Source organism: Chiloscyllium plagiosum, unplaced genomic scaffold (assembly GCF_037043375.1).
Source record: "Chiloscyllium plagiosum isolate Xiang-an unplaced genomic scaffold, Cpla_swu_hap1 HiC_scaffold_30, whole genome shotgun sequence".
Taxonomy (NCBI): Eukaryota; Metazoa; Chordata; class Chondrichthyes; order Orectolobiformes; family Hemiscylliidae; genus Chiloscyllium; species Chiloscyllium plagiosum.
In genome coordinates, this window is record NW_028270168.1 from 55,306,903 (window position 1) to 55,333,136 (window position 26,234).

Below are 26,234 nucleotides of genomic sequence, written 5' to 3' on the forward strand. Positions count from 1 at the left end.
GTGTGTTTTTTTAAACGCTTAACTGCCTTTTGCCTGAGGCAGTATTTGTTAGCTATAATCAAATTGGTCCTAAAAACTATCCAAACGAGATACCCCAGAACCTGTGTCTTTATGACTGATCTGAAAAACAATCAAGGACAACATAACCTTGTTAAAGGAGCAGCATTATCATGGTGGCCATAGAAACGCCTACCCGTGCCACTAATTAACAAGACTTCAGCACTGTAGCTCGCTTGCATCTTGCCTGACCCTGCTCTCCGGCAGAGCCAGTTATGGTGACACAAGCCTGGCTGCTGCTGTTATAGTTGCTGAGAAACTACCTGCTCAACTGTATCCAAAACCATATACCTGTTAGAGAGGGAAATAGCTACAAGAATCTCTTGCATCACCTGCCTGCCTCTCGTGGTAGTCACCCATCTACCTGACTGAACCTGTGTCGTGACCACATCCCTATAACTAATGTTTATCACAGTCTGAGTCCCTGAATGCTCTGCAGTGTGTGCCTAATAGGCCCTACTGTTTCTTTGGTTAACCTCTTCCTTTTAATATATTTATAAAATACCTTAGGATTCTCTGTATACCTGTTCGCCAGTCCTTCTTCATGTCCCCTTTTTGCTCTTCTAATTGCATTTTTAGGTTCCCTCCTGCATTTCCTATATTCCTTTCGGGCCACAGATGATTTTCTGCCTTTTGATTTAGATTAGATTAGATTCCCTACAGTGTGGAAATAGGCCGTTCAGCCCAACAAGTCCACACCGACCCTCCAAAGAGTAACCCACCCAGTCCCATTTCCCTCCGACTGATGCACCTAACTCTATGGGCAATTTAGCATGGCTAATTCACCTGACCATCTTTGGACTGTGGGAGGAAACCGAAGCACTCAGAGGAAACCCACGCAGACGAGGGGAGAATGTGCACACTCCGCACAGACTGGAATTGAACCTGGGACGCTGGTGCTGTGAGACAGCAGTGCTAGCCACTGTGCCGCCCCACTAAAAGTTATATTAGTATAACTGAGATCCCAACACCACAGCAGCTGGGACCCTGATATTTTGCAATCAAGGGCATTGATGCTACCATGACTGAGACTCTTTTTCCATTTCCAGTCCTCAATTGTGTCCAACACCCAGAGCTCTCTGAACTTATTGCTCCTACATTTTCCTCTAAAGGAAATTATCTGCCCATGATGCCTGCTGATCTATGTCTACATGTTTCCTCACAACCTTTAGGAATCTGGGTAAGTGTCATAATCATGGAATGGATGCAGAGTGGAGTGACTGCTTTTCTCAAGATTCCCATTCCTGTACTGTGCCCCGTGACAAACTCCGTCTCTTCTCCACTGATGATATCTTTGTTCTTGCGGAGAATGAGCTTGGATCCCAAGTATCTGATGTCCTGTGCCTTGATGCAATGGATGTAGGTGAGTGAGTTTTGAAGCTCTGTAAACATTGTTCTTTAATTCTCCCTCAACTGCTGATCTCTCGTTTGTCATATGGTGACATTCCGTCTGTACCAATTACTCTCTCCAGCTTTCTCTGTCAATGAATATCCATTAGACAGCACAGAGCTACAGTAACTGGGATCCTGACATTACAGTGACCTGGACTTTGACACTGATATACTGACATTAGTATAACTGAGAACCCTGATACTTTGCAATCAAGGGCATTTGACGTTACAGTGGCTGAGACCATGCATTTTGTAATTTAGACCCATCACACCAGCACCACAATACCTGGGACCCCAATGGCAAACTATCTGGTACTCCAACACTACAGCATCAGGCATTCCGACGCTATAGTAATACACATATTGACACTAAAAAATCTGTTATCTGATTCTGTATCATCTGGGTTTATGACACTCCGCTGTCTGGGACCATGACACCACAGTAACTGATACCTGATGTGATAGCATTTGTGACAACCTGAGAGCATCACATTTCAGTAACACCAGGTGAGTGCAGCAATTATGACTCATCAGCCTGACACGACATTAACTCGGAGCTGATACTAAAGTGTCAGGTAGTCTAACACTAAGGTTTCTGAGACTACAATAACATGGACTCTGCCACTATAGTAACACAGACCCTGACACTATAGTAACACAGACCCTGACACTGCATTAACACAGACCCAGACACGGCACTAACACAGACCCTGACACTGCATTAACACAGACTCTGACACTGCATTAACACAGACCCAGACACTGTATTAACACAGGCCCCGACACCGCATTAACACAGACCCTGACACTGAATTAACACAGACCCTGACACTGAATTAACACAGTGTGTTAACACAGATTCTGACACTGCATTAATACAGATCCCGACACGACATTAACAGACTCGGACACTGCGTTAACACAGACCCCAACACTGCGTTAACACAGACTCTGACACTGCATTAATACAGACTCTGACACTGAATTAATACAGACCCTATGACTGCATTAACACAGACCCTGACCCTGCATTAATAGACTCTGACATTGCATTAACAGACTCCGATAGAGTGTTTACACAGACCCTGACACTGCATTAACACAGACTCTGACACTGAATTAACACAGACCCTGACACTGAATTAACACAGACCCTGACACTGCATTAACACAAACCCTGACACTGCATTAACACAAACCCTGACACTGCATTAACACAGACTCTGTGACTGCATTAACACAGACCCTGTGACTGCATTAACACAGACCCCGACACTGCATTAACAGACTCTGACATTGCATTAATAGACACCGACAGTGTTAACACAGACTCTGACACTGCATTAACACAGACCCTGACACTACATTAACACAGACCCTGACACTGCAATAACACAGACCCTGACACTGCAATAACACAGACCCCGACACTGCATTAATACAGACCCCGACCCTGCATTAACACAGACACCGACCCTGCATTAACAGACTCTGACATTGCATTAACAGACTCTGACATTGCATTAACACAGACCCCGACACTGCATTAACACAGACCCCGACACTGCGTTAACACAGACCCCGACACTGCGTTAACACAGACCCCGACACTGCATTAACACAGACCCCGACACTGCGTTAACACAGACACGGACACTGCGTTAACACAGACACCGACCCTGCATTAACAGACTCTGACATTGCATTAACAGACTCTGACATTGCATTAACACAGACCCCGACACTGCATTAACACAGACCCCGACACTGCGTTAACACAGACCCCGACACTGCATTAACATAGACCCCGACACTGCATTAACACAGACCCCGACACTGCGTTAACACAGACCCCGACACTGCATTAACACAGACCCCGACACTGCGTTAACACAGACACGGACACTGCGTTAACACAGACTCGGACACTGCGTTAACACAGACTCGGACACTGCGTTAACACAGACTCGGACACTGCGTTAACACAGACTCGGACACTGCGTTAACACAGACTCGGACACTGCGTTAACACAGACTCGGACACTGCGTTAACACAGACCCTGACACTGCGTTAACACAGACCCTGACACTGCATTAACACAGACTCTGACACTGAATTAATACAGACCCTGTGACTGCATTAACACAGACCCTGACCCTATATTAACTGACTCTGACATTGCATTAACAGACTCCGACAGAGTGTTAACACAGACTCTGACACTGCATTAACTCAGACCCCGACACTGCGTCAACACAGACCCCGACACTGCGTCAACACAGACCCTGACACTGCATTAACAGACTCTGACACTGCATTAACAGACTCTGACATTTCGTTAACACAGACTCTGACACTGCGTTAACACAGACCCTGACATTGCGTTAACACAGACCCTGACACTGCATTAACACAGACCCTGACACTGCATTAACACAGACTCTGACACTGAATTAATACAGACCCTGTGACTGCATTAACACAGACCCTGACCCTGCATTAACAGACTCTGACACTGCATTAACACAGACTCTGACACTGCGTTAACACAGACCCTACATTGCATTAACACAGACCCTGACACTGCATTAACACAGACCCTGACACTGCATTAACACAGACCCTGACACTGAATTAATACAGACCCTGTGACTGCATTAACACAGACCCTGACCCTGCATTAACAGACCCTGACATTGCGTTAACACAGACCCAGACACTGCATTAACACAGACCCGGACACTGCATTAACACAGACCCGGACACTGCATTAACACAGACCCCGACACTGCATTAACACAGACTCTAACACTGCATTAACACAGACCCTGACACTGCGTTAACACAGACCCCGACAGTGTGTTAACGCAGACTCTGACACTGCATTAAAACAGATCCCGACACGACGTTAACAGACTTGGACACTGCGTTAACACAGACCACAACACTCCTTTAACACAGACTCTGACACTGCTTTAATACAGATCCTGACACTGCATTAACACAGACCCTGACACTGTATTAATACAGACCCTGACACTGCATTAATACAGACCCTGGCGCTGCATTAACACAGATTCTAACACTGCATTAACACAGACTCTAACACTGCATTAACACAGACCCCGACACTGCATTAACACAATCTCTGACACTGCATTAACACAGACCCCAACACTGTGTTAACACAGAGTCTGACACTGCATTAACACAGATCCCGACATGACGTTAACAGACTTGGACACTGCGTTAACACAGACCACATCACTCCTTTAACACAGACTCTGACACTGCATTAATACAGACTCTGACACTGCATTAACACAGACCCAGACACTGCGTTAACACAGATCCTGACACTGCGTTAACACAGACCCTGACACTGCGTTAACACAGACCCTGACACTGCGTTAACACAGACCCTGACACTGCATTAACACACACCCCGGCCCTGCATTAACACCGACCCCGGCCCTGCATTAACAGACTCTGACATTGCATTAACAGACTCTGACAGAGTGTTAACACAGAGTTTGACATTGCATTAACACAGACCCTGACACTGCGTTAACACAGACCCCAACAGTGTGTTAACGCAGACTCTGACACTGCATTAACACAGATCCCGACACGACGTTAACAGACTTGGACACTGCGTTAACACAGACCACAACACTCCTTTAACACAGACTCTGACACTGCTTTAATACAGACCCACATATTGAATTAACACAGACCCGAGCACTGCATTAACACAGACCCTGACACTGCATTAATACAGACCCTGACACTGCATTAATACAGACCCTGGCGCTGCATTAACACAGACTCTATCATTGCTTTAACACAGACTCTAACACTGCATTAACACAGACCCCGACACTGCATTAACACAGACCCTGACACTGCGTTAACACAGACCCTGACACTGCGTTAACACAGACCTGGACACTGCGTTAACACAGACTCTGAAACTGCATCAACATAGACCCCGACACTGCGTCAACACAGACCCCAACACTGCATTAACACAGACTCTGACACTGCGTTAACACAGATCCTGACATTGTGTTAACACAGACCCCGACACTGCGTCAACACAGACCCCGAAACTGCGTCAACACAGACCCCGACACTGCGTCAACACTGACCCCGACACTGCGTCAACACTGACCCCGACACTGCGTCAACACTGACCCCAAAACTGCAGTAACTGGAACCCTGACAGTTCTAGAATCTTGATGCTATAGGAACTGGGAACCTAACATGACAGTATCTGGAATACTGACTGTCCAGAATATGGGACTCCAACTTTACAGTAACTGGGACATAAAATTACAGTGACTGAGACAATTTACTACAATAATAGGGATGCTAACACTATTATCACTGGGATTCTAATGCTCCAGTCATTGGGACACACAACACTAAGTAGCAGACACTATAGCAGCATAGTATCTGGGACTAGTCACTATTCTGTGTGTGCAACAATACAGACCCTGACACAACAGTAACTGTATCGTATAGAATCATAAAATCATAGAGATGTACAGCGCGGAAACAGACCCTTCGATCCAACCCGTCCATGCCGATCAGTTATCCCAACCCAATCTAGTCCCACCTGCCAGCACCCGACCCATATACCTCCAAACCCTTCCTATTCATATACCCATCCAAATGCCTTTTAAATGTTACAATTGTACCAGCCTCCACCACTTCCTCTGGCAGCTCATTCCAGACACCTACCACCATCTGCGTGAAAAAACTGCCGCTTAGGTCTCTTTTATATCTTTCCCTTCTCACCCAAAACCTATGCCCTCTAGTTCTGGACTCCCTCACTCCTCAAAATACTTTGTCTATTTATCCTATCAATGCCCCTCATAATTTTGTAAATCTCTATAAGGTCATTTTTCTGATAGGAAGGAGAGCAGAATTGCACACAATATTCCAACAGTGGCCTGACCAATGTCCTGTACAACCGCAACATGACCTCCCAACTCCTATACTCAATACTCTGACCAATAAAGGAAAGCATACCAAACACCTTCTTCACTATCCTATCTACCTGCGATTCCACTTTCAAGGAGCTATGAACCTACACTCCAAGGTCTCTTTGTTCAGCAACACTCTCTAGGACCTTACCATTAAGTGTATAAGTCCTGCTAAGATTTGCTTTCCCAGAATGCAGCACCTCGCATTTATCTGAATTAAACTCCATCTGCCACTTCTTAACCCATTGGCCCATCTGATCAAGATCCTGTTGTAATCTGAGGTAACCTTCTTTGCTGTCCGTTACGGCACATGCGTCCCAACATTACGGTATATGGGTCTCCCATTGTCGCTGGGAGTATCTGGAACCTCAATGCTGCAGCATCGGGGATTGAGTGATGAAACCTGGAGAATAGAACATAGAACATAGAAGAATACAGCGCAGTACAGGCCCTTCGGCCCTCGATGTTGCGCCGATCCAAGCCCACCTAACCTACACTCGCCCACTATCCTCCATATGCCTATCCAATACAGTCACAGCAATCGGAAAATCACAGCATCTGGGTCATTGATGAATCTCTCAAGCTTGACTTTATTCAGATCTTTCTCTAAGTTTTTATGATACCGTAGTTGAGAAATCTTGTACCTCATCTGCCAATGCTAGTCTGTATTTCTGTGAAATTTTTATCCTGACTATTGCTTCCTCTTTATTTTCACATTAGTGAAGCTAGAGCAGCCTGTCTATCCCATCGTACAAGCAGATCAACAAAACAGCCACTGTCTGATTATAAGCTGGACAATGAATATTAAACTACAAATTAAATGCCAGTTGCAGTACAGAGAATATGGAGAGTCTGCCTGGAGACAGGTTAGTGCTGACCATATTGGGTTTTGGCCTGGGAGCATGTCAGGTGGAAGTCAGCTCCTGGCAATAATTAAGGGTGGCACTTCACTGAACTGGGAGGACTTTTGTGCAGTGCTTTAAACTTCTCACTTTTATTTTCACAGATGGTGGCTGTCATCAACCAACTGCAGAAAGAGGAGCGCCTGTGCCAGTTGTCACCAGGCACTGAGTACCTAATCCGTCTGCGCTGTATGTTGTATGATACAACTCGATACTGGAGCGACTGGAGTGCAGAATACTCTGGATGCACTGCAGAAAGCTGTATGTACCCCAACCATCACAGATAAGGCTATTCCTTTAGTACAGGCAACATACGTTCACCGAACAATCGTAGATGTACCTGGGACCTTTGATTATGCTCACCAGAGTATCACACTGAAAATCAAGAGCTGTGAGAGTCATCACAAAAGTTAAACATTTTATAAAAGCACACAAAATTTCCCTATTTACTTTCAGAGCCAAATTGCCAGAAAGCATGGACCATGTCTTTGTACTCAACAAGACTTATTATTACAAATAAATAGATTCCAGCTATTAGATAAATAATGATGAATAATTGACATATCACTTGACTAATTAAAACTCTAAACCCCTGTAAACTCCCTCTCTACACAAGTAAACATACAACAGACACACAAAACAAAGGAGTGGAAGAAAACAAATGGAGGGGAAGAATGGGAAGGAAGTTCAGGCTGCCAGTCTAGTGTCACATGTAGGCTCAGCCAGGTAAGGGCAGTAATTTCCTTCCAAGGACAAAGAATAAATAGAATTTACAGCCCAGGTCCGTAAAGGAACTATAATGAATCAAATGGGTTTATCTGATAATCGACAGTGGTTTCATGGTCATCGTTTGACTCTTAATTCAAGATTTTTAATTGAATTCAAATTCAATGATAAGCTATCTGTGTCTCTGGTGCCAAATATGATTGTATCCTCATACCACTTCAGAATACCAATACATCATCTCCCACTTGAAATGTTCTATCTACTGAATGTTTGTCTGCCTATTTTTTTTTGTTTTCATGCGTGAAACTTTTAAATGCTCTTGTACTTCCCAACTTGGTCCAGTCCAGTACAAGGATTTGTGTTGGGTTGCCAAGAAAAGAGGAACAAGTCCACAATCTTGTGAAATATCTGGCCTTGTTTCTTCTTATATGGTGACTATATAGTTGCAAGTTGAGAACTCTGCAGCAACAGCTTTAATCCTTTTTTTTATACATTTTGACTTGATCCTCCCTGTGACATACTCACGAGCTGCTCCCCATATCCGAACCACAAGGTTTAAGCAACAGTCTGTTCACCACATACTCTAATTTCTGCTTTGGACTGACTTCCTTCATTTCAACTGCACCTGCAAATCAGCTTTTTGCAAATTTAACCCTTGTTACTGCTGTAGCTTAATCACACAATTTTCAATAAACTCCACAAATCCTCTCTTTTTGATTCTTCCCAAACAGAATCATACAAATACAGCAAGCTAATAATAATATGTAAGTTGCCTAGAGTGTTGGATAGAACATAGAACATTACAGCGCAGTACAGACCCTTTGGCCCTCGATGTTGCACCAACCTGAAGCCCATCCAACCTACACTATTCTATTCTCATCCATATGCCTATCCAATGACCATTTAAATGCCCTTAAATTTTGCGAGTGTACTCTGAGTAAAGAAACTTCCTCTGACATCTGTCCGATGTCTATCACCCCTCAATTTAAAGCTATGTCCCCTCATGCTAGCCATCGCCATCTGAGAAAAAGGTTCTCACTGTCCAACCTGTCTGATTATCTTATATGTCTCATTTAAGTCACCTCTCAACGCTTTTCTCTCCAACGAAAACAGCCTCAAGTCCATCTGCCTTTACTCATAAGACCTTCCCTCCACACCAGGCAACATCCTAGTAAATCACGTCCAAAACCTTTCCAAAGCTTCCACATTGTTAGCACTGCTGCCTCACAGCGCCAGAGACCCGGGTTCAATTCCTGCCTCAGGTGACTGACTGTATGGAGTTTGCACGTTCTCCCCGTGTCTGCGTGGGTTTCCTCCGGGTGCTCCGGTTTCCTCCCACAGTCCAAAGATGTGCAGGTCAGATAAATTGGCCATGCTAAATTGCCCGTAGTGTTAGGTAAGGGGTAAATGTAGGGGTAGGGGTATGGGTGGGTTGCGCTTCGGCGGGGCGGTGTGGACTTGTTGGGCCGAAGGGCCTGTTTCCACACTGTAAGTAATCTAATCTAAAAAAATTGTCCCTATAATGCAGTGACCAGTACTGTACGCAAAACTCAAAGTGTGGCCGCACCTGAGTTTTTTTACAGGTACAGCATGACCTCATGGTTCTGAAACCCAGTTCCTCTACTAATAAAAGCTAACACACTGTACGCCTTCTGAACAACCCAATCAATCTGGGTGGCAACTTTCGGGGATCTATGTAGCTGGACACCGAGATCTCTCTGCTCATTTACACTACTAAGAATCTTACCATTAGCCCAGTACTCTGCATTCCTGTTACTCCTTCCAAAGTGAATCACCTCACACTTTTCTGCATTAAATTCCATTTGCCACCTCTCAGCTCAGCTCTGCAGTTTATTTATGTCCCTCTGTAACCTACAACATCCTTCATCACTATCCACAACTTTATCGACCTTAGTGTTGTTTGCAAATTTACTAAGCCACCCTTCTACGCCCTCCTCTAGGTAATTTATAAAACGATCAACAACAGTCGACCCAAAACAGATCCTTGTTGTACACCACTAGTAACTGATCTCCAAGGTGAATATTTCCCATCAACCATCAACCTCTGTCTTCTTTCAGCTAGCTAATTTCTGATCCAAACTGCTAAATCACCCTCAATCTCATGCCTCCATACTTTGTGCAATAGCCCTTGGGGAATCTTATTGAACGTCTTCCTGAAATCTATGTATACTACATCAACCGCTTTACCCTCATCCACCTGTTTGGCCACCTTCTCAAAGAACTCAATAAGGTTGACTATCCCTAATTAAATTATTCCTTTCTAGATGATTATAAATCTTATCTCTTCCAACCCTTTCCAACACTTTATCCACAACCGAAGTAAGGCTCACTGGTCTATAATTTCCAGGGTTGTCCCTACTCCCCTTCTTGAAAAAGGGGACAAATTTGCTATTCCCCCAGTTTTCTGGTACTATTCCTGTAGAATAGCACAGGTACAGCTTGGAGTTAGATACAGAATCAAACTCTATGTATACCGTCCCCATGAAACACACCCTGGTCAGTACAGCACAGGTTACATACAGAATAAAGTTCTTGCTGCAGTATCTCCATCAAACACTCCAAGGACAGATACAACATGGGGTTAGTTGCAGAGTAAAGCTCAGTCTGCTCTTTTAAATTACGAGTAAAAGTCTCTCTACACTGTCCCCGTGAGAAATGTTTTGAGTTGCTCCCAGGAGAGGTATAGCACAGGGTTAATAATTAAGAAGTGTTCGTAAAAAATAATTTTAGAAGAGATGTTAAAGGAAGTGGGGGAACATTTTAGACACCTTGACTATAATCGTTCAGAGTTTCCTGGATATAGGAGCTGTCCTCTGGATTGGAAAATTTCACCTATCACTCCATTTTTGAAAAAGGGTGAAAGAGGAAAACTAGGCAATTACAAGCCAGTTAGGCTAACATCCATGCTGGGGAAGTTTCTGGAGTCTATAATGAAGGATAGGGTAATTAAACACCTTTTAAATTTTCAGATAATCAGGGAGAGCCAGCCTGGAGGCATGAAAGATAGGTCATGCCTGACAAACATCATTGAACATTTTGAAAAGGTGACTAAGGTGACTAACAGGGGAATGACTATGGATGTGTTTCCATGGAGTTCCAGAAAGTATTTGATAGTCCCATATAAGTGACTATTTACTGAGGTAGATGCCCACAGAATTGTGGGCAAATTACTGACATGTGGGTATTTGGTTGAGTGGTTGAGTGGCTGACAACAGAAAGTAGGGATAATAGTTAAGTAGGAGAAAGTGAGGACTGCAGATGCTGGAGATCAGAGCTGAAAATGTGTTGCTGGAAAAGCGCAGCAGATCAGGCAGCATCCAAGGAGCAGGAGAATCGACGTTTCGGGCATGAGCCCTTCTTCCTGAAGAAGGGCTCATGCCCGAAACGTCGATAATACTTAAGTACTCATATTGGCAGGATGCAACCAGTGGTGTCTTATAAGGATCAGTGTTAAGGCCCCATAATTCATTCTTTATTAACAACTTGAATAATAGCGTAGAAAATCATATATCCAAAATTACAAAAGCACAAAATTACAAAGGGATATAAATTGACAAAGTGAATGGCAAATGGAGTTCTATTTAAGCAAGTGATCCATTTTAACTTGAAAAGGATTGATCAGTATACTATCTGGATGGTAGGATGTTAAATACGAGGAGTGTCCATAGAGATTTAGAGGTTCAGGTCAATAGATCTTAAAATGTTACAAACAGGTAGAGAAAATAATCAAGAAAGTAATGGAATGTTGGCCTTTATGTACACAAGGATACAGAAATTATGCTGCAGTTAAACAAAACTCTGATCACATCCAACTTGGTGTATTGTAAGCAGATCTGGACACCTCACCTTAGGAAGGATATATTGGCCTTGGAGGGAGTACAGTGTACGTATATAAGAATGATCCCTGGACTTTAGGGGTTAGGTCATGAGGAGAGATTATGCAATTAGGCCTATATTTTCTGGAATTTAGAAGGAAAGGGGTGATCTGGTTGAAGTATTCAAGACATTATCAGGTCAGTATAGGATGGATAAAGATAAACTGTTTCCACTGGTTGATGGTTCTAGAAATATTTTCTAGACATAGTCTGAAACTTAAGGCCAGAACCTTCAGGAGCCATGTTAGGAAGCACTTCTATACACAAAGGATGTGTAGAACTATCTTCAGTTGATGCAAGATCAGTTGTTAGTTTTAAATCTGAGGTAGATCAGCAAAGGTATTAAGGGATATGGACAAAGGCAGGTAATTGGGGTTAGGCCACAGATCAGCCATGATCTCACTGAATAGAGGAACAGATCTGATGGGCTGTATGGTCTACTCCTGTTCCTATATTCTGAGACATTTCCCTTTCTAATGTCTTATCAAACACTTTGGACAGGATTGGCTGTTGCAGATTCCGGGATTTAAATGTTTTAGTAGGGTCAGAGGTGGGGGTAAAAGAGGGGGAGGTGTGGCATTGCTTGTCAAAGATAGTATTACAGCGGTGGAAAGGACGATGGATGAGGACTTGCCATCTGAGGTAGTTTGGGCTGAGGTTAGGAATAGGAAAGGTGAGGTCACCCTGTTAGGAGTCTTTTACAGGCCTCCTAATAGTCCTAGAATCATTGAAGAAAGGATTGGGAAGGTGATTCAGGAGATGAGTGACAGTAATAGGGTGGTTGTTATGGGGGACTTTAACTTTCCTGATATTGATTGGGAAAGCTATAGCTCAAGTTCGTTAGATGGGTCAGTGTTTGTTCAATGTGTGCAGGAGAGTTTCCTGACACAATATGTAGACAGGCCAACAAGAGGTGAGGCCATACTGGATTTGGTTCTGGGTAACGAACCAGGCCAGGTGTTAGAATTAGAGGTAGGTGAGCACTTTGGGGATAGTGACCATAATTCGGTGATTTTTACACTCGTGATGGAGAGGGATAAGTGTGTACTACAGGGCAAGAATTATAGCTGGGGTAAGGGAAATTATGATGCGGTGAGGCATGACTTAGGATGTGTGGCTTGGAAAAGTAGACTCCAAGGCAAGAGTGTAAATGATATGTGGAACTTGTTCAAGGGGCAACTATTGAGTGTCCTTGATAATTATGTACCTGTCAGGCAGGAAGGAAAGGGTCGTGCGAGGGAGCCGTGGTTTAATAAGGAATTGGAATCCCTTGTTAAATGGAAGAGGGCGGCCTATCTCAAGATGAGACGTGAAGGTTCAATTGGGGCGATTGAGAGTTATAGGGTAGCCAGGAAGGACCTGAAGAGAGAGCTAAAAGCAGCAAGGAGGGGACATGAAAGGTCCTTAGTAGATAGGATTAGGGAAAACCCTAAGGCTTTCTATAGGTATGTTAGGAATAAAAGAATGACTAGGGTAGGAATAGGTCCAGTCAAGGATAGTAGGGGGAAGTTGCGTGTGGAGGCGGAAGAGATTGGGGAGACACTGAATGAATACTTTTCTTCAGTATTCACTCAGGAACAGGGCATTGTTGTCGATGAGAATACTGAAGCACAAATAAGTAGAATGGATGGCTTTGAGGTATGTAGAGAAGAGGTGTTGGAAATCCTGGAAAAGGTGAAAATAGATAAGTCCCCTGGGCCTGATGGCATTTATCCTAGGATTCTCTGGGAAGCAAGGGAGGAGATTGCAGAGCCATTGGCCTTGATTTTTATGTCCTCTTTGTCTACAGGAGTAGTCCCAGAAGACTGGAGGATAGCAAATGTGGTTCCCTTGTTCAAAAAGGGGAGTAGGGATAGCCCTAGTAACTATAGGCCGGTGAGTCTCACTTCTGTTGTGGGCAAAGTCTTAGAGAGAATTGTAAGGGATAGGATTTATGCACATCTAGATAGGAATAATGTGATCAAGGATAGTCAGCATGGTTTTGTGAAGGGCAAGTCGTGCCTCACAAACCTTATTGAATTCTTTGAAAAGGTGACGAAGGAGGTTGATGAGGGGAAAGCGGTAGATGTGGTATATATGGATTTTAGTAAGGCGTTTGATAAGGTTCCCCATGGTAGGCTACTGCAGAAAATACGGAGATATGGCATTGAGGGTGAGTTGGAGGTTTGGATTAGGAATTGGCTGGATGGAAGAAGACAGAGGGTAGTAGTTGATGGCAAAGTTTCTTCATGGAGTGCTGTCACTAGCGGTGTTCCGCAAGGATCTGTTTTGGGACCATTGCTGTTTGTCATTTTTATAAATGACCTGGAAGAGGGGTTAGAAGGTTGGGTGAGCAAGTTTGCGGATGATACGAAAGTCGGAGGAGTTGTTGACAGTGAGGAAGCATGTGGCAGGTTACAGCAGGATATAGAGAAACTGCAGAGCTGGGCAGAAAGGTGGCAGATGGAATTCAATGTAGCTAAGTGCGAGGTGATTCACTTTGGGAAGAATAACAAAAAGATGGGGTACTGGGCTAATGGTCGGATACTTGGTAGTGTGGATGAGCAGAGGGATCTTGGTGTCCATGTACACAGATCTCTGAAAGTTGCCACCCAGGTAAATAGTGCGGTGAGGAAGGCATATGGCGTACTGGCTTTTATTGGTAGAGGAATTGAGTTTCGGAGTCCTGAGGTCATGATGCAGTTGTATAAGACTCTGGTACGGCCGCATCTGGAATATTGTGTGCAGTTTTGGTCGCCATACTATAGGAAGGATGTGGAGGCATTGGAACGGGTGCAGAGGAGGTTTACCAGGATGTTGCCTGGTATGGAAGGAAAATCGTATGAGGAAAGACTGAGGCACTTGGGGCTGTTTTCACTAGAGAAAAGAAGGTTTAGGGGTGACTTGATTGAGGTGTACAAGATGATTAGGGGGTTAGATAGGGTCGACAGTATGAACCTTTTCCCGCGTATTGAGTCGGGTATTACAAGGGGGCATAGCTTTAAATTAAGGGGGGTAGATATAGGACTGATGTTAGGGGTAGGTTCTTCACTCAGCGAGTCGTTAGTTCATGGAATGCCCTGCCAGTAACAGTGGTGGACTCTCCCTCTTTATGGGCATTTAAGAGGGCATTGGATAGGTATATGGAGGATAGTGGGTTAGTGTAGTTTAGGTGGGCTTGGATCGGCGCAACATCGAGGGCCCAAGGGCCTGTACTGCGCTGTATTCTTCTATGTTCTATGTTCTATGTTCTACTTCCAGGTATAGCATGCAGTGAGATTCAGAGTAAAGCTCCCTCTACACCATCTGCATCAAACACTCCAGGTGATTAACAGAAAGGTTCACAGGCACAGCACAGATCCATGACACAGAAAAATCCTCATTAAACCTTGCTTACAATTTTCTGTTGTAGCTCCTGTGGGGATACCTGAAGTCTGGTGGCATTTTGAAGGTCCTGTTCAAGGTGAAAACATGTACATTCGAATGTTTTGGAAAGTGAGTAACTTGGAGAGAGAATTTATTCATTTTATGCTGTTGTAGATGCCTATGTTGATTACAGGGACTGTGGAAAGTCAGTCTTGAGATGTGACATGAGCTCAGTAAGGCTATGACTGATCTGGTTGTATCATCACATTACTGCTATACTACCACATTATTGCCTCCACCCGAAAAAAAATGACCCTGCTCACTGTCAAAAACCTAACCTGCTCAGCCTTTGAGAAACCTGCTTCCACCTCCATCTCTGTACCAAAAAATGTTCTGAGGAGCTTGAACATTGTTGGAGTTGCATCATTCATGCAAGTGAAGAATATTCTATTACGCTCCTGAGTTGTGTTCTCAATCTTTTGAGAGTTAGGAAGTTAGCTACTCAACAAAGAATTCCTAGCTGCTGACGCGCTCTTGTTGTATTTATATATATATTTATATTAACTGAGGTTAAAATAAGTGGCTGCTGAGATATTGGATACATTGGTTGCCACTTTGCAAAATTCCTTATTTTCTGGAAAGGTGCCATCAGATCGGGAAGTAATGAATGTAAGTCTTGTATTCAAGAAAGAAGGAACACAGAAAGCAGGAAGCTGCAGGTCAGTTAGCCTAGCATCTATCAAATCTAGAGTACTTGGACTTCAAGAAGACATTCAGTAAGATGCCATACCAATGAGTATTGCATAAAATGAGTTAATTTGCTGAGTCAACATATTAGCATGGATAGATATTGGTTGGTGAATTGAAAATATAGGACTGAATCTTCCATTTTAAAACCTAAATCCATGTTGCAGTGAACCTTTTGGATGGATTTGTGCTAAGTTCACCTCGTTAATTGCCCACCACATCCCAAGGAGTTTGATTTCTACCCCATCTCACCAGATTTTGTTTCCACAACAACCCAGCTCTCAGTAGATATCCCAGAATTTACTGGTGTCCTTTGCTTTTACACCATCTTTAAAAACCCGTTGTGTACTTGGAAAAGCACTATCAGCCCAGAGCTGTCCTACATGGTTCCTTATATTGACTTCAGACAAGACTGACAGGGGAAATTGGTTCTCCACAATGTGGGTAGGGTCCTGCTGAATGGGGGCCATGACACCAGACTATTGCAGCCTGCTCTGAGGTATTCACCCAGATTAAAACAGTCTCAGCTGGTTGGAGGAACACTCAGTGCTATAGGAAGAAGGTTAATCATTCTCTCTGTTCTGCCTCCAGAAGGTTCATCATCTTCTCTCCTTTCATGTGAGACGTCACACTCACTTTGGGTCTGCTACTGAATCCATCTTCCAGCAAGGCCCATGTTCTACAACTCTCTCTATTGTCACAACTACTTCCCGAATTAATCTCCCCCCATCCCAAACTCCAATACTACTAACCGTGCTGCCTGCTGCCACCCGCCTCACTTAGGATACCTTCCCAAACAGTAACAGCTGGGAGGGTAGTTGAGGCAGGAAACCTCACAACCTTTAAAAGGTAGTGGGACAAGCACTTGAAATGGCATAACATTCAAGGCTACGACCTACAACTGGAAAGTGGGCAGATTTGTATAGCTTTGGCAGTATAGACTTGACCAGCCGAAGGGCCTCTCCTGTACTATATAATTCTATTTTAACTCCCATCGTACCTGCCTCTATCTCATTCCAGGAGAGGAAAATGTCCATTAAGGGGAAGAAAGAGTCAAGATGGGTGTGTGCTGCCTGAGATTTGACTCTTCATCCTTTATGAGGTTAGGATCTGACTACCTGAAGCAGGGTCTGAACAAATATTGAAGGCACATTGTGCAGGGATCTCCTGAGAAAACTCTATCTCCCTTGACTTGACTGAGGTTTGCTGATAACTATGAGAAGCTTTTGGCTTTTGTGTCTGCGCTAAACAGCACTAAGTCTGGCATTCCTGACTAAGGATGAAAAGTGCAAAAATGTAAGGCAGTAAATCAATGAACACCCAGGTAGGCCCAGAGTGATTAGGTGCTGTTTTGGTGAGTGAAGAGTCTGGAGATACAGCCAAGTCCAGTCAATGAACTGAGCATGTGTTTCTGAGCACACAGTATCCTTGCTGCAGCATTACAATGAGTGTTACTGGGACAGCCTGAAGTGCAGCATTGATTTAGATTACTTACAGTGTGGAAACAGGCCCTTCGGCCCAACAAGTCCACACCAACCCTGCAAGAGCAACCCACCCAGACCCATTCCCCTACATTTACCCTTTCACCTAACATTCCGGGCAATTTAGCACGGCCAATTAACCTAACCTAACCTGCACATCTTTGGACTGTGGGAGGAAACCGGAGCACCCGGAGGAAACCCATGCAGACACAGGGAGAATGTGCAAACTCCACACAGACAGTTTCCCGAGGCAGGATTTGAACCCGGGTCTCTGGCTCTGTGAGGCATCAGTGCTAACCACCGTGCCACTTGTGATGTGCACAAGTATCCTGTAAGTGGACTAGGGATGTGCCGTGAGGATCTTTAGAAGCTGGCACATGTCAGACTTCAATGTGGGGTGTGTGTGGTCTGTGGCTGTGGAATGTGCCAGAGATGTTGTTGCCCAGAATTCATTTCGAACACATAGTGAGCTGACTCCACCAAATATTTACTCTGGTGTCCTGCCTTCCTGTTGTCTAGCTTGTTTGATGAGTTTGATAAAATTGAAGTGTGCACATTCATGAGGTGACTTGTGGCATTAACAAGACATTTAACAATCAATAACAATGGTCAAATGGCAAATAACTGCTGCCAAAACAGAATCTTTCCCATTGGTTGTAAAAAGTATAAAAGATGGTGTGTGTTGCTTCTGATATTAGGTTGGTTTTGCTGGACTTTCTGTTCAATTCTGCCAAGTATCCCACCACTGGCTACCCTGCTCAGACCCTTAAGATTCCACCCAGCAAATGAATTAATGTGTCATTTTCAGCTTGTGAAACTTTAACTAGTCAGATACCACAACGGTCAGTGCTGGGACCTCAACTATTTGCAATCCATATCAATGTCATAGAGTCAGAGGGATTCTAATTATAATTATAATTCATGGAGTTGTAGAGCTGTACAGTACAGAAACAGATCCTTCAGTCCAAGTTTGTCCATGCTGACCAGATACCGAAATTAATCTAGTCTCATTTGCCAGCATTTGGCCCATGTCCCTCTAGTTCCACCACAGAATACACCAGATGGGCTCCTTCTTTAAAGACTGCAATTTCCCCATCCACATGCTTGATGATACCCTCCAGCATATCTGATCCACGTCCCGCACCTCCACCCTCGAACCCCACCCCTCCAACTGCAACAAGGACAGAACTCCCCCTGTCCTCACCTTCCATGCCACCAACCTCTATATACATTGCACCATCCTCCGTCATTTCTGCCCAACCACCTATGCTTCCCTCCCCAGCCCTATCCACTTTTCGTAAAGACCGTTCCCTCTGTGACTACCTAGTCAGGTCCATGCCCCCCAACAACCCACCCTCCCCTCCTGGCACCTTCCCCTGCCACCCCAGGAATTGCAAAACCTGTGCCCACACCTCGTGCCTCACCTCCATCCATGGCCCAAAAGAGCCTTCCACATCCATCAAAGTTTCACCTGCACTTTCACATGTCATTTACTGTGTCCATTGCTCCCGATGTGGTCTCTTCTACATTGGGGAGACAGGACGCCTACTCGCAGTGCACTTCAAAGAACAACTCCGGGACACCTGCACAAATCAACCCCACGATCCCATGGCCGAACACTTCAACTCCTGTTCCCACTTCACCAAGGACATGCAGGTCCTCGGCCTCCTCCACCGCCACTCCTTAACCACGCGATGCTGGAAGAAGAATGCCTCATCTTCTGCCTTGGGACCGTCCAACCCCAGAGCATCAATGTGGACTTCACCAATTTCCTTATTTTCCCTCCCCCCACCTTACCCCAGTTCCAACCTTCCAGCTCAGCACCGCCCTCATGACCTGTCCCACCTGTCAATCCCACCTATCCACTCTGCCCTCCTCTCTAACCTATCACCTTCACCCCCACCTCCATCCACCTTTGTACTCTCAACTACCTTCCCCCAGCCTCACCCCCCCTCCCATTTATCTCTCCACCCTTGAGGCTCCCAACCTCATTCCTGATAAAGGGCCTTTGCTCAAAATGCCAATTTTCCTCCTCCTCGGATGCTGCCTGCCTGCCTGACTGAGTCAAGAATCTGCGGAATTCACTGTCCTACTGTATATTTGGGACATTGAGTAAATTTAAATTTAGGAAGAAAATTGGAGCTTTATCAAGTCATGAGGGTCATGAAGAACGTAAATAGACAAAGTCTTTTCCCTGAAGTGGGGGAGTCCAGAAATAGAGGGGAAAAATTTAGAAGGAACCTAAAGGGCAACTTTTTCATGCAGAAGGCAATGGGAGCGTATGGAATGAGCAGCCAGTGGAAGTGGTGGAGGCTAGTACAATTACAGCATTTAAAAGACATCTGGATGGGTTTATGGACCAAGTGCTGGCAAATGGGACTAGATTAATTTTGGATATCTGGTTGGCATGGACAATTTAGACTGAATGGCCTGTTTCATGCTGCACATCTCTGACTCTATGACTCTAAATGGTGGAGCAGGCTGAAAAGGCCAAATTGCATACTCTGGCTCTTTGTTCTAATTAACTGCATTTTAGAAATCCTTGCTGGCTGTCCTTGACTAACCCAATGAAAGGCATATTGAAGCACAGAGGTTTTGACACCACTGACTGGAAGGTGAAAGCAGGCATTGTAATATTATTCATAGGGATCTGAAAATTGATCTGGTTTGACACATGTCATTCTCAATTTGAAAGATGGAATTGCTAAATGCTAATATATTAGTGATGTTAAACTGACTGATCAGTAATTGTTCGGATTGTCCTTCCCTGTTTTCATGAATATGAGTACTATATTTGGTACTGTGTAATCGGTTGTTGTGGTTCTGTTCGCCGAGCTGGGAATTTGTGTTGCAGACGTTTCGTCCCGTCTAGGGGGATGTCACCTAGACAGGGGCCGAAAAGTCTGCAACACAAATTCCCAGCTCGGCGAACAGAACCACAACAACGAGCACCCGAGCTACAAATCTTCTCACAAACTTTGAACTGTGTAATCCTTTTGTACTGCCCCCAAATCAAAGGCACCAAGGAAGATTCTGGCAAGTTTTTCCACTGTCATTGGACTCATTTGCTTCAGTAATAGAGAACGCAAACTATCCAGATAACATGAGTTATTCTCGAAGGATAGCCATTTTTTCTAGTATCTCCTCCCTCTCAATTTTCACTCTTTTGATTATCTCTACAAATTTATCTTTAACTTTTTTTTTGTCATAACCCTCTTGCTTAGTAAACATTGACACAAATATTTAAGCTTTTGCAGCACATCAGAGTGTCTATCATCTTTGTCCCAAATAGTATCCACTTCACTTCTTACAACTTGCATACCAGTGGAAGGTTTTTGCTTTCCCTATTCTAAATCCTGTTTTTACCAGTCTTTATTCCTCACCATCCCCCCTTCCCCACAATCTGTTGTATTTGACCTGATTCTCACTTGAAGAATGCACCTGACATGCATACATTTTTTGTGGGTGTTCTGTTGCAAAACTGTTTAACTTCATGCATTGTATATATCTACATTATGCATTTTAACGTTTCTCTCCATGCGACCCAGAGTGCTTTCTCATGTCATCTCACCAAATTTGCTAAATTGACTAAGGACTCTGAGTCGGCCCCTTTGGCACCTCTCATGTGATTCTCACCTCATCCTAACACCTGCTATTACCAGAATGACTAACTACTGCTGGGATATCTCAGAAATAACTAGGTCATCTTTAAGAGGCTGCTATGCATCCAGATAAGCATCATCAGTCTGGGACTGCCCTGAATTTGGCCCAGAAGTGTGGACCGACAGGAGGCTGGAAGAACACAGCAAGCCTGGCAGCATAAGGAGGTGTAGAAGTCAACATTTCGGGTGTAACCCTTCTTCAGGACGGAGGTGGGTGTGGGGGGAGCTGACGGTAAAGGGAGAGGCAGGGGCAAGGTGGTGAAATGGGGAAAAGTGAAGACAGGTACGGGGTACGACCTGGTTGGTCAATAAGAGGAATTAATCCAGTTGGTGGCAGGGAGCAGTGGGAGGGATGGGGAGGGGCTGGGAAGAGAGTTGGATATGGCAGACAAGGGGAAATTGGTGTCTCATTTTGTGGACAGGGTCCTAGAGGAACTGATGGACAGCAATGGAAAAGCAGGACATTCTCTTATCCCAGGACCAGCAGAGAGGTCTATGTCTATGTTAGAGGACTATGTCAGAGTTATCGCCCAGATTATCCATCTGGAGAAAATGACCATAACACACAGAAGCAGATTTAAGCGATTCAGCCCATAGAGTCTGCCCTGCAATTCAATGAGATCGTGGCTGATCTGATACACCTCAATTCTACATTTTCGCTATCACCCTTGACTCCCTTATTCATTTCAAATCTGTCTCAGTCTTGAATATATTAATGATGCAACTTTGACAGCCCTCTGGTGAAGAATGTCAGTGACCATTGTTAGCTAAATTCCACCATATCTCTAAGAGCTCAGACTGTTTACTGCATCAACCTCCCAAAAAGGTTCATGCTCTACCACCCTCATTATTATGCACAACATCTGCCTCATTGCTGTTATCCACACATTCTGCAAGCCCCCTGTGCTGCCGACTCAGTCGCTTGGGGCAACTTCCCACCTGCACCAAAAATAACAGCTATTCCATCCATTTTCAGCACAGGAACAGGCCCATGATGTTGTGCCAAATAGGACACCAAATTAAACAAATCCCTTCTGCCTGCCCTTGGTCCATATCCCTCCATTCCTGACATTCATGTGCTTATATGAAAGTCCCTTAAATGCACCTATCATATCCGTCTCCTCTGCTACCCCGGCAGCACATTCCAGACTCCTACATTTTCCTACTCCTACTCCTCAAAACATTTTCCTCCCTCTCACCTTAAATGCATGCCCCCTACTATTAGACATTTCAACTCTGGCAAAAACATTCTGACTGTCAATCTTATCTGTGCATCTCATAACTGCTGTCCTTTTCCAGCACCACACTCTTGACACTAATTGTGCCTGAGCCGGGGTGAGTAAATTAGGGCAGTATTAGGAGTGTGTTAATTGGGGTTGGGTTAGTGGTAGGTTCATCGGGGCAGAGTAAGGGATGGGTTAATTGGTTCTGGGTTGGTGATAGGAGAAAGTGAGGATTGCAGATGCTGGAGACCAGAGTTGAAAAGTGTGGTGCTGGAAAAGTGCAGCAGGGCTTATGCCTGAAACATCGATTCTCCCGCTCCTCGGATGCTGCCTGGCCTGCTGTCCTTTTCCAGCACCACACGTTTCAACTCTGGGTTGGTGATAGGCTAATTGGGTTAGGGCAACAGATGGGTTAATTGGGGCTAGATTGGGGGTGGATTAATTGGGTCAGAGCAAGAGGAGGGTTAATTGGGGCTGGGTTAAGGTGAGTTATTTGGGCCAGGGTAAGGGGGAGGCTAATTGGGGTAGGGATATAGTGAAACCCTCCAGATGAAGGGCTTATGCCCGAAACGTCGATTCTCCTGCTCCTTGGATGCTGCCTGACCTGCTGCGCTTTTCCAGCAACACATTTTTCAGCTCTGATCTCCACCATCTGCAGTCCTCACTTTCTCCTTTTTCTGTGAATATGCTACCTGATTAAGATGCTACTGAAACCTGACACATTCGTAGAAGAAATTGTGGAAAGTTGAACAAATCAGCTGATCCAGGCAGGTTTTGGCAAAGGTCACTGCGTTTGTTGTGAATTAATAGTCAATGTCTTGACAGGAACTGAAGAAGTCAGAAATGAATGGGAAGATCCGTGGCTACAGAGTGACATTTGGATGTGAACCTGACACCAATCATCCTGAGGTCACTTTGTGCAATACAACAAGTTTGAGCTGCAGAATCTCAACTCCGAAAGGAGATGGCAACATCTGTGTTCGTGCTTACAACGCTGCTGGGCACTCACCTGCTGCATTGCTGGCACTGCCTACTCTCCACCAGACAGGCAAGTTTCATGCAGCACTCTATTGCCTCTTAATTCTGGTGGTGGTGGGGGTGGGGGCAAATTGTAGCTCCAATTTCCTTCTTAAATTTAAATTTACTCAATGTCCCAAATGTACAGTAGGACAGTGAATTCCACAGATTCTTGACTCAGTGAGAGCAGTAATTTCTTCTCATCTCAGTTTTAAATCTGCTACCTCTTATTCTAAAACTGTGGTACCATTATTCAGGAAGGGAACAAGGAATAAACCAAGAAATGACAGGCCAATGATGGGGAAACTATTAGATGCAATTCTGAAGGACAGAATTAATTTGCTTTTAGGGAGGCATGGATTAATCAAGATAAGTCAGGATAGTTTTGTTAATGGGAGGTCATGTCTGACCAACTTGATTGAATTGTTTGAACAGTTGACTCGGTGTGCAGATGGGGGCAATGCTTTTGATGTAGTCTACTTCACTTTAGCAAGGGTTTTGATAAGATCCTGTCTGGGATACTGTCAGCATAGGTAAAAGCCTAATGGGATCCAAGGAAATTTGGCAAACTGGATCCACAAATGGTTGAGTGACAGGAAGCAGATGATGATGGTTGACGGGTGTTTTTCTGACTGAACATCTGTGTCTATTGGAGTCCCACAGGGATCAGTGCTGTGGTCCTTACTGTTTGTGATTTAAAATCAATGATTTAGACTTGAATGCAGGAGATTCAATTAGCAAATTCACAGATCATTGAATCGCAGTATCCCCACAGTGTGGAAACAGGCCATTTAAACCAACAGGTATATTTCAGTATTCACCAGAGAGAGGGGCCTTGTTGATAGTGAGTACACCATGCACCAGGTTAATAGGCTTGAACAGATCGATATTAAGAAAGTGGATGTGCTGGAAATTCTGGGAAGCATCAAGGTAGATAAATCCGCAATGCCAAACCAGATCATAGAAACATTGAATAGAATCCCTACAATGAGTAAACAGGCCATTTTGGCCTAACAAGTCCACATTGATCCTCCAAAGAGTATTCCACCCAGACCCATTCACCTAATATTTTTCATTTCCCCTGACCAATGCACCTAATGTACACATCCCTGAATGCTATGGGCAATTTAGCATGGCCAGTTCAGCTAACCTGCACACTTTCAGATTTTGGGAAGGAATCAGAGCACCCAGAGGAAACCCATGCGACACAGGGAGAATATGCAAACTCCACATTGACAGGTGTCTGATATTGGAATCAAACCCAGATCCCTGGTGCTGTGAGGCAGCAGTGCTAACTACTGAGCCACCATGCTGCCCAAATATCCTTGGTTACTATGGGAAGCGAGGAATGAGATTGTTGTGCCTCTGGCATCCTCGCTGTACGTGGGGGCAGTGCCGAATAATTGGAAGGAGGCGAATGTTGTTCCTTTGTTCAAGAAAGAGAATAGGGAAGTTGCTGGGAATTACAGACCAGTCAGTCATGTCTGTGGTAAGCGAGGTACTGGAAAGGATTCTAAGAGATAGGATTTATAGCTATTTGGAAAAACATAGTTTGATTCAAGTTAGTCAACATGGCTTTGTGAGGGGCAGGTCATTGCCTCACAAGTCTAATTGAGTTCTTTGAGGATGTGACGAGACAAGTTGATGAAGGTCGAGCAGTGGATGTGGTGTGTATGGATTTCAGTAAGACATTTGATCAGGTTCCCCACGGTAGGCTCATTCAGAGAGTTAGGAGGTACAAGATACAGGGAAATTTGGGCTGTCTGGATACAGAATTGGCTGGCTGAAAGAAGACAGCAAGTGGTAGTGGATGGAAAGTATTCTGCCTGGAGGTTGGTGACCAGTGATGTCCCGTAGGGGTCTGTTCTTGGGCCTCTGCTCTTTGTAGTTTTTATAAATGACTTGGATAAAGAAGTGGAAGGGTGGGTTTGCCGATGACACAAAGGTCGGTGGTGTTGTAGATAGTGTTGAGGGCTGTTACAGGCTACAACATGACATTGACAGGATGCAGAGCTGGACTGAGAAGTAGCAGATGGATTCAACCTGGATAAATGTGAAGTAATTCATCTTGAAGGTTGAATTTGAATGCTGAATACAGGGTTAAAGGCAGGATTCTTGGCGGTGTGGAGGAACAGAGGGATCTTGAGGTCCGTGTACACAGATCCCTCAAAGTTGCCACCCAAGTTGATAGATAAAAACAATGACTGCGGATGCTGGAAACCAGATTTTGGATTAGTGGTGCTGGAAGAGCACAGCAGTTCAGGCAACATCCGAGGAGCAGCAAAATCGACGTTTCGGGCAAAAGCCCTTTACCCAAGTTGATAGGGTTGTTAAGAAGGGGTACGGTATGTTGGCTTTCAATAATAGGAGGATTGAGTTAAAGAGCCGTGAGGACCACACTCGGAATATTGTGTCCAGTACTGGTCGTCTCATTATAGAAGGATGTAAATGCTTTACAGAGGAGGAGATTTACCAGGATGTAGCCTGGATTGGAAGGTTTGTCTTATGAAGAGAGGTTGAATGAACTCGGGCTTTTCACACTGGACAGAAGAAGAAGGAGAGGTGACTCTCATGGTCCTCCAGTTCCGCCCCTTCCTCCCATTTGCAGAGTTGATTTGGGCGTGACTCAGCAGCTAAGCACCAGAAACATTAAGGGACAAGGGACTTTAGAGTCGATATCTTGTGTTGCAGTGAAAATCTCCCGAATTTTGGACCGGGAGGCTTGGGTTCAATTCACAGCTAGTGCAGCAGAGAGCGGCAGGAGCTGGGCGGAAGTGAAGTCAGAGCGCAAAGC

At 44.6% G+C, this 26,234-nt stretch overlaps 1 protein-coding gene across 5 annotated transcripts in view; it reads left to right on the forward strand.

The window, feature by feature from the left end:
- LOC122563768 (interleukin-6 receptor subunit beta-like) overlaps window positions 1–26,234 on the forward strand; it is a 230,524-nt gene that overhangs the window by 121,718 nt on the left and 82,572 nt on the right. For all 5 annotated transcript variants that reach the window (XM_043717981.2, XM_043717983.2, XM_087976959.1 and 2 more), the window contains 5 exons: window positions 1,230–1,420; window positions 7,162–7,307; window positions 7,448–7,604; window positions 15,357–15,439; window positions 23,249–23,471. In XM_043717981.2, the coding sequence (XP_043573916.2) occupies window positions 1,230–1,420; window positions 7,162–7,307; window positions 7,448–7,604; window positions 15,357–15,439; window positions 23,249–23,471 (800 nt within the window). The remainder of the gene's footprint in view (window positions 1–1,229; window positions 1,421–7,161; window positions 7,308–7,447; window positions 7,605–15,356; window positions 15,440–23,248; window positions 23,472–26,234) is intronic.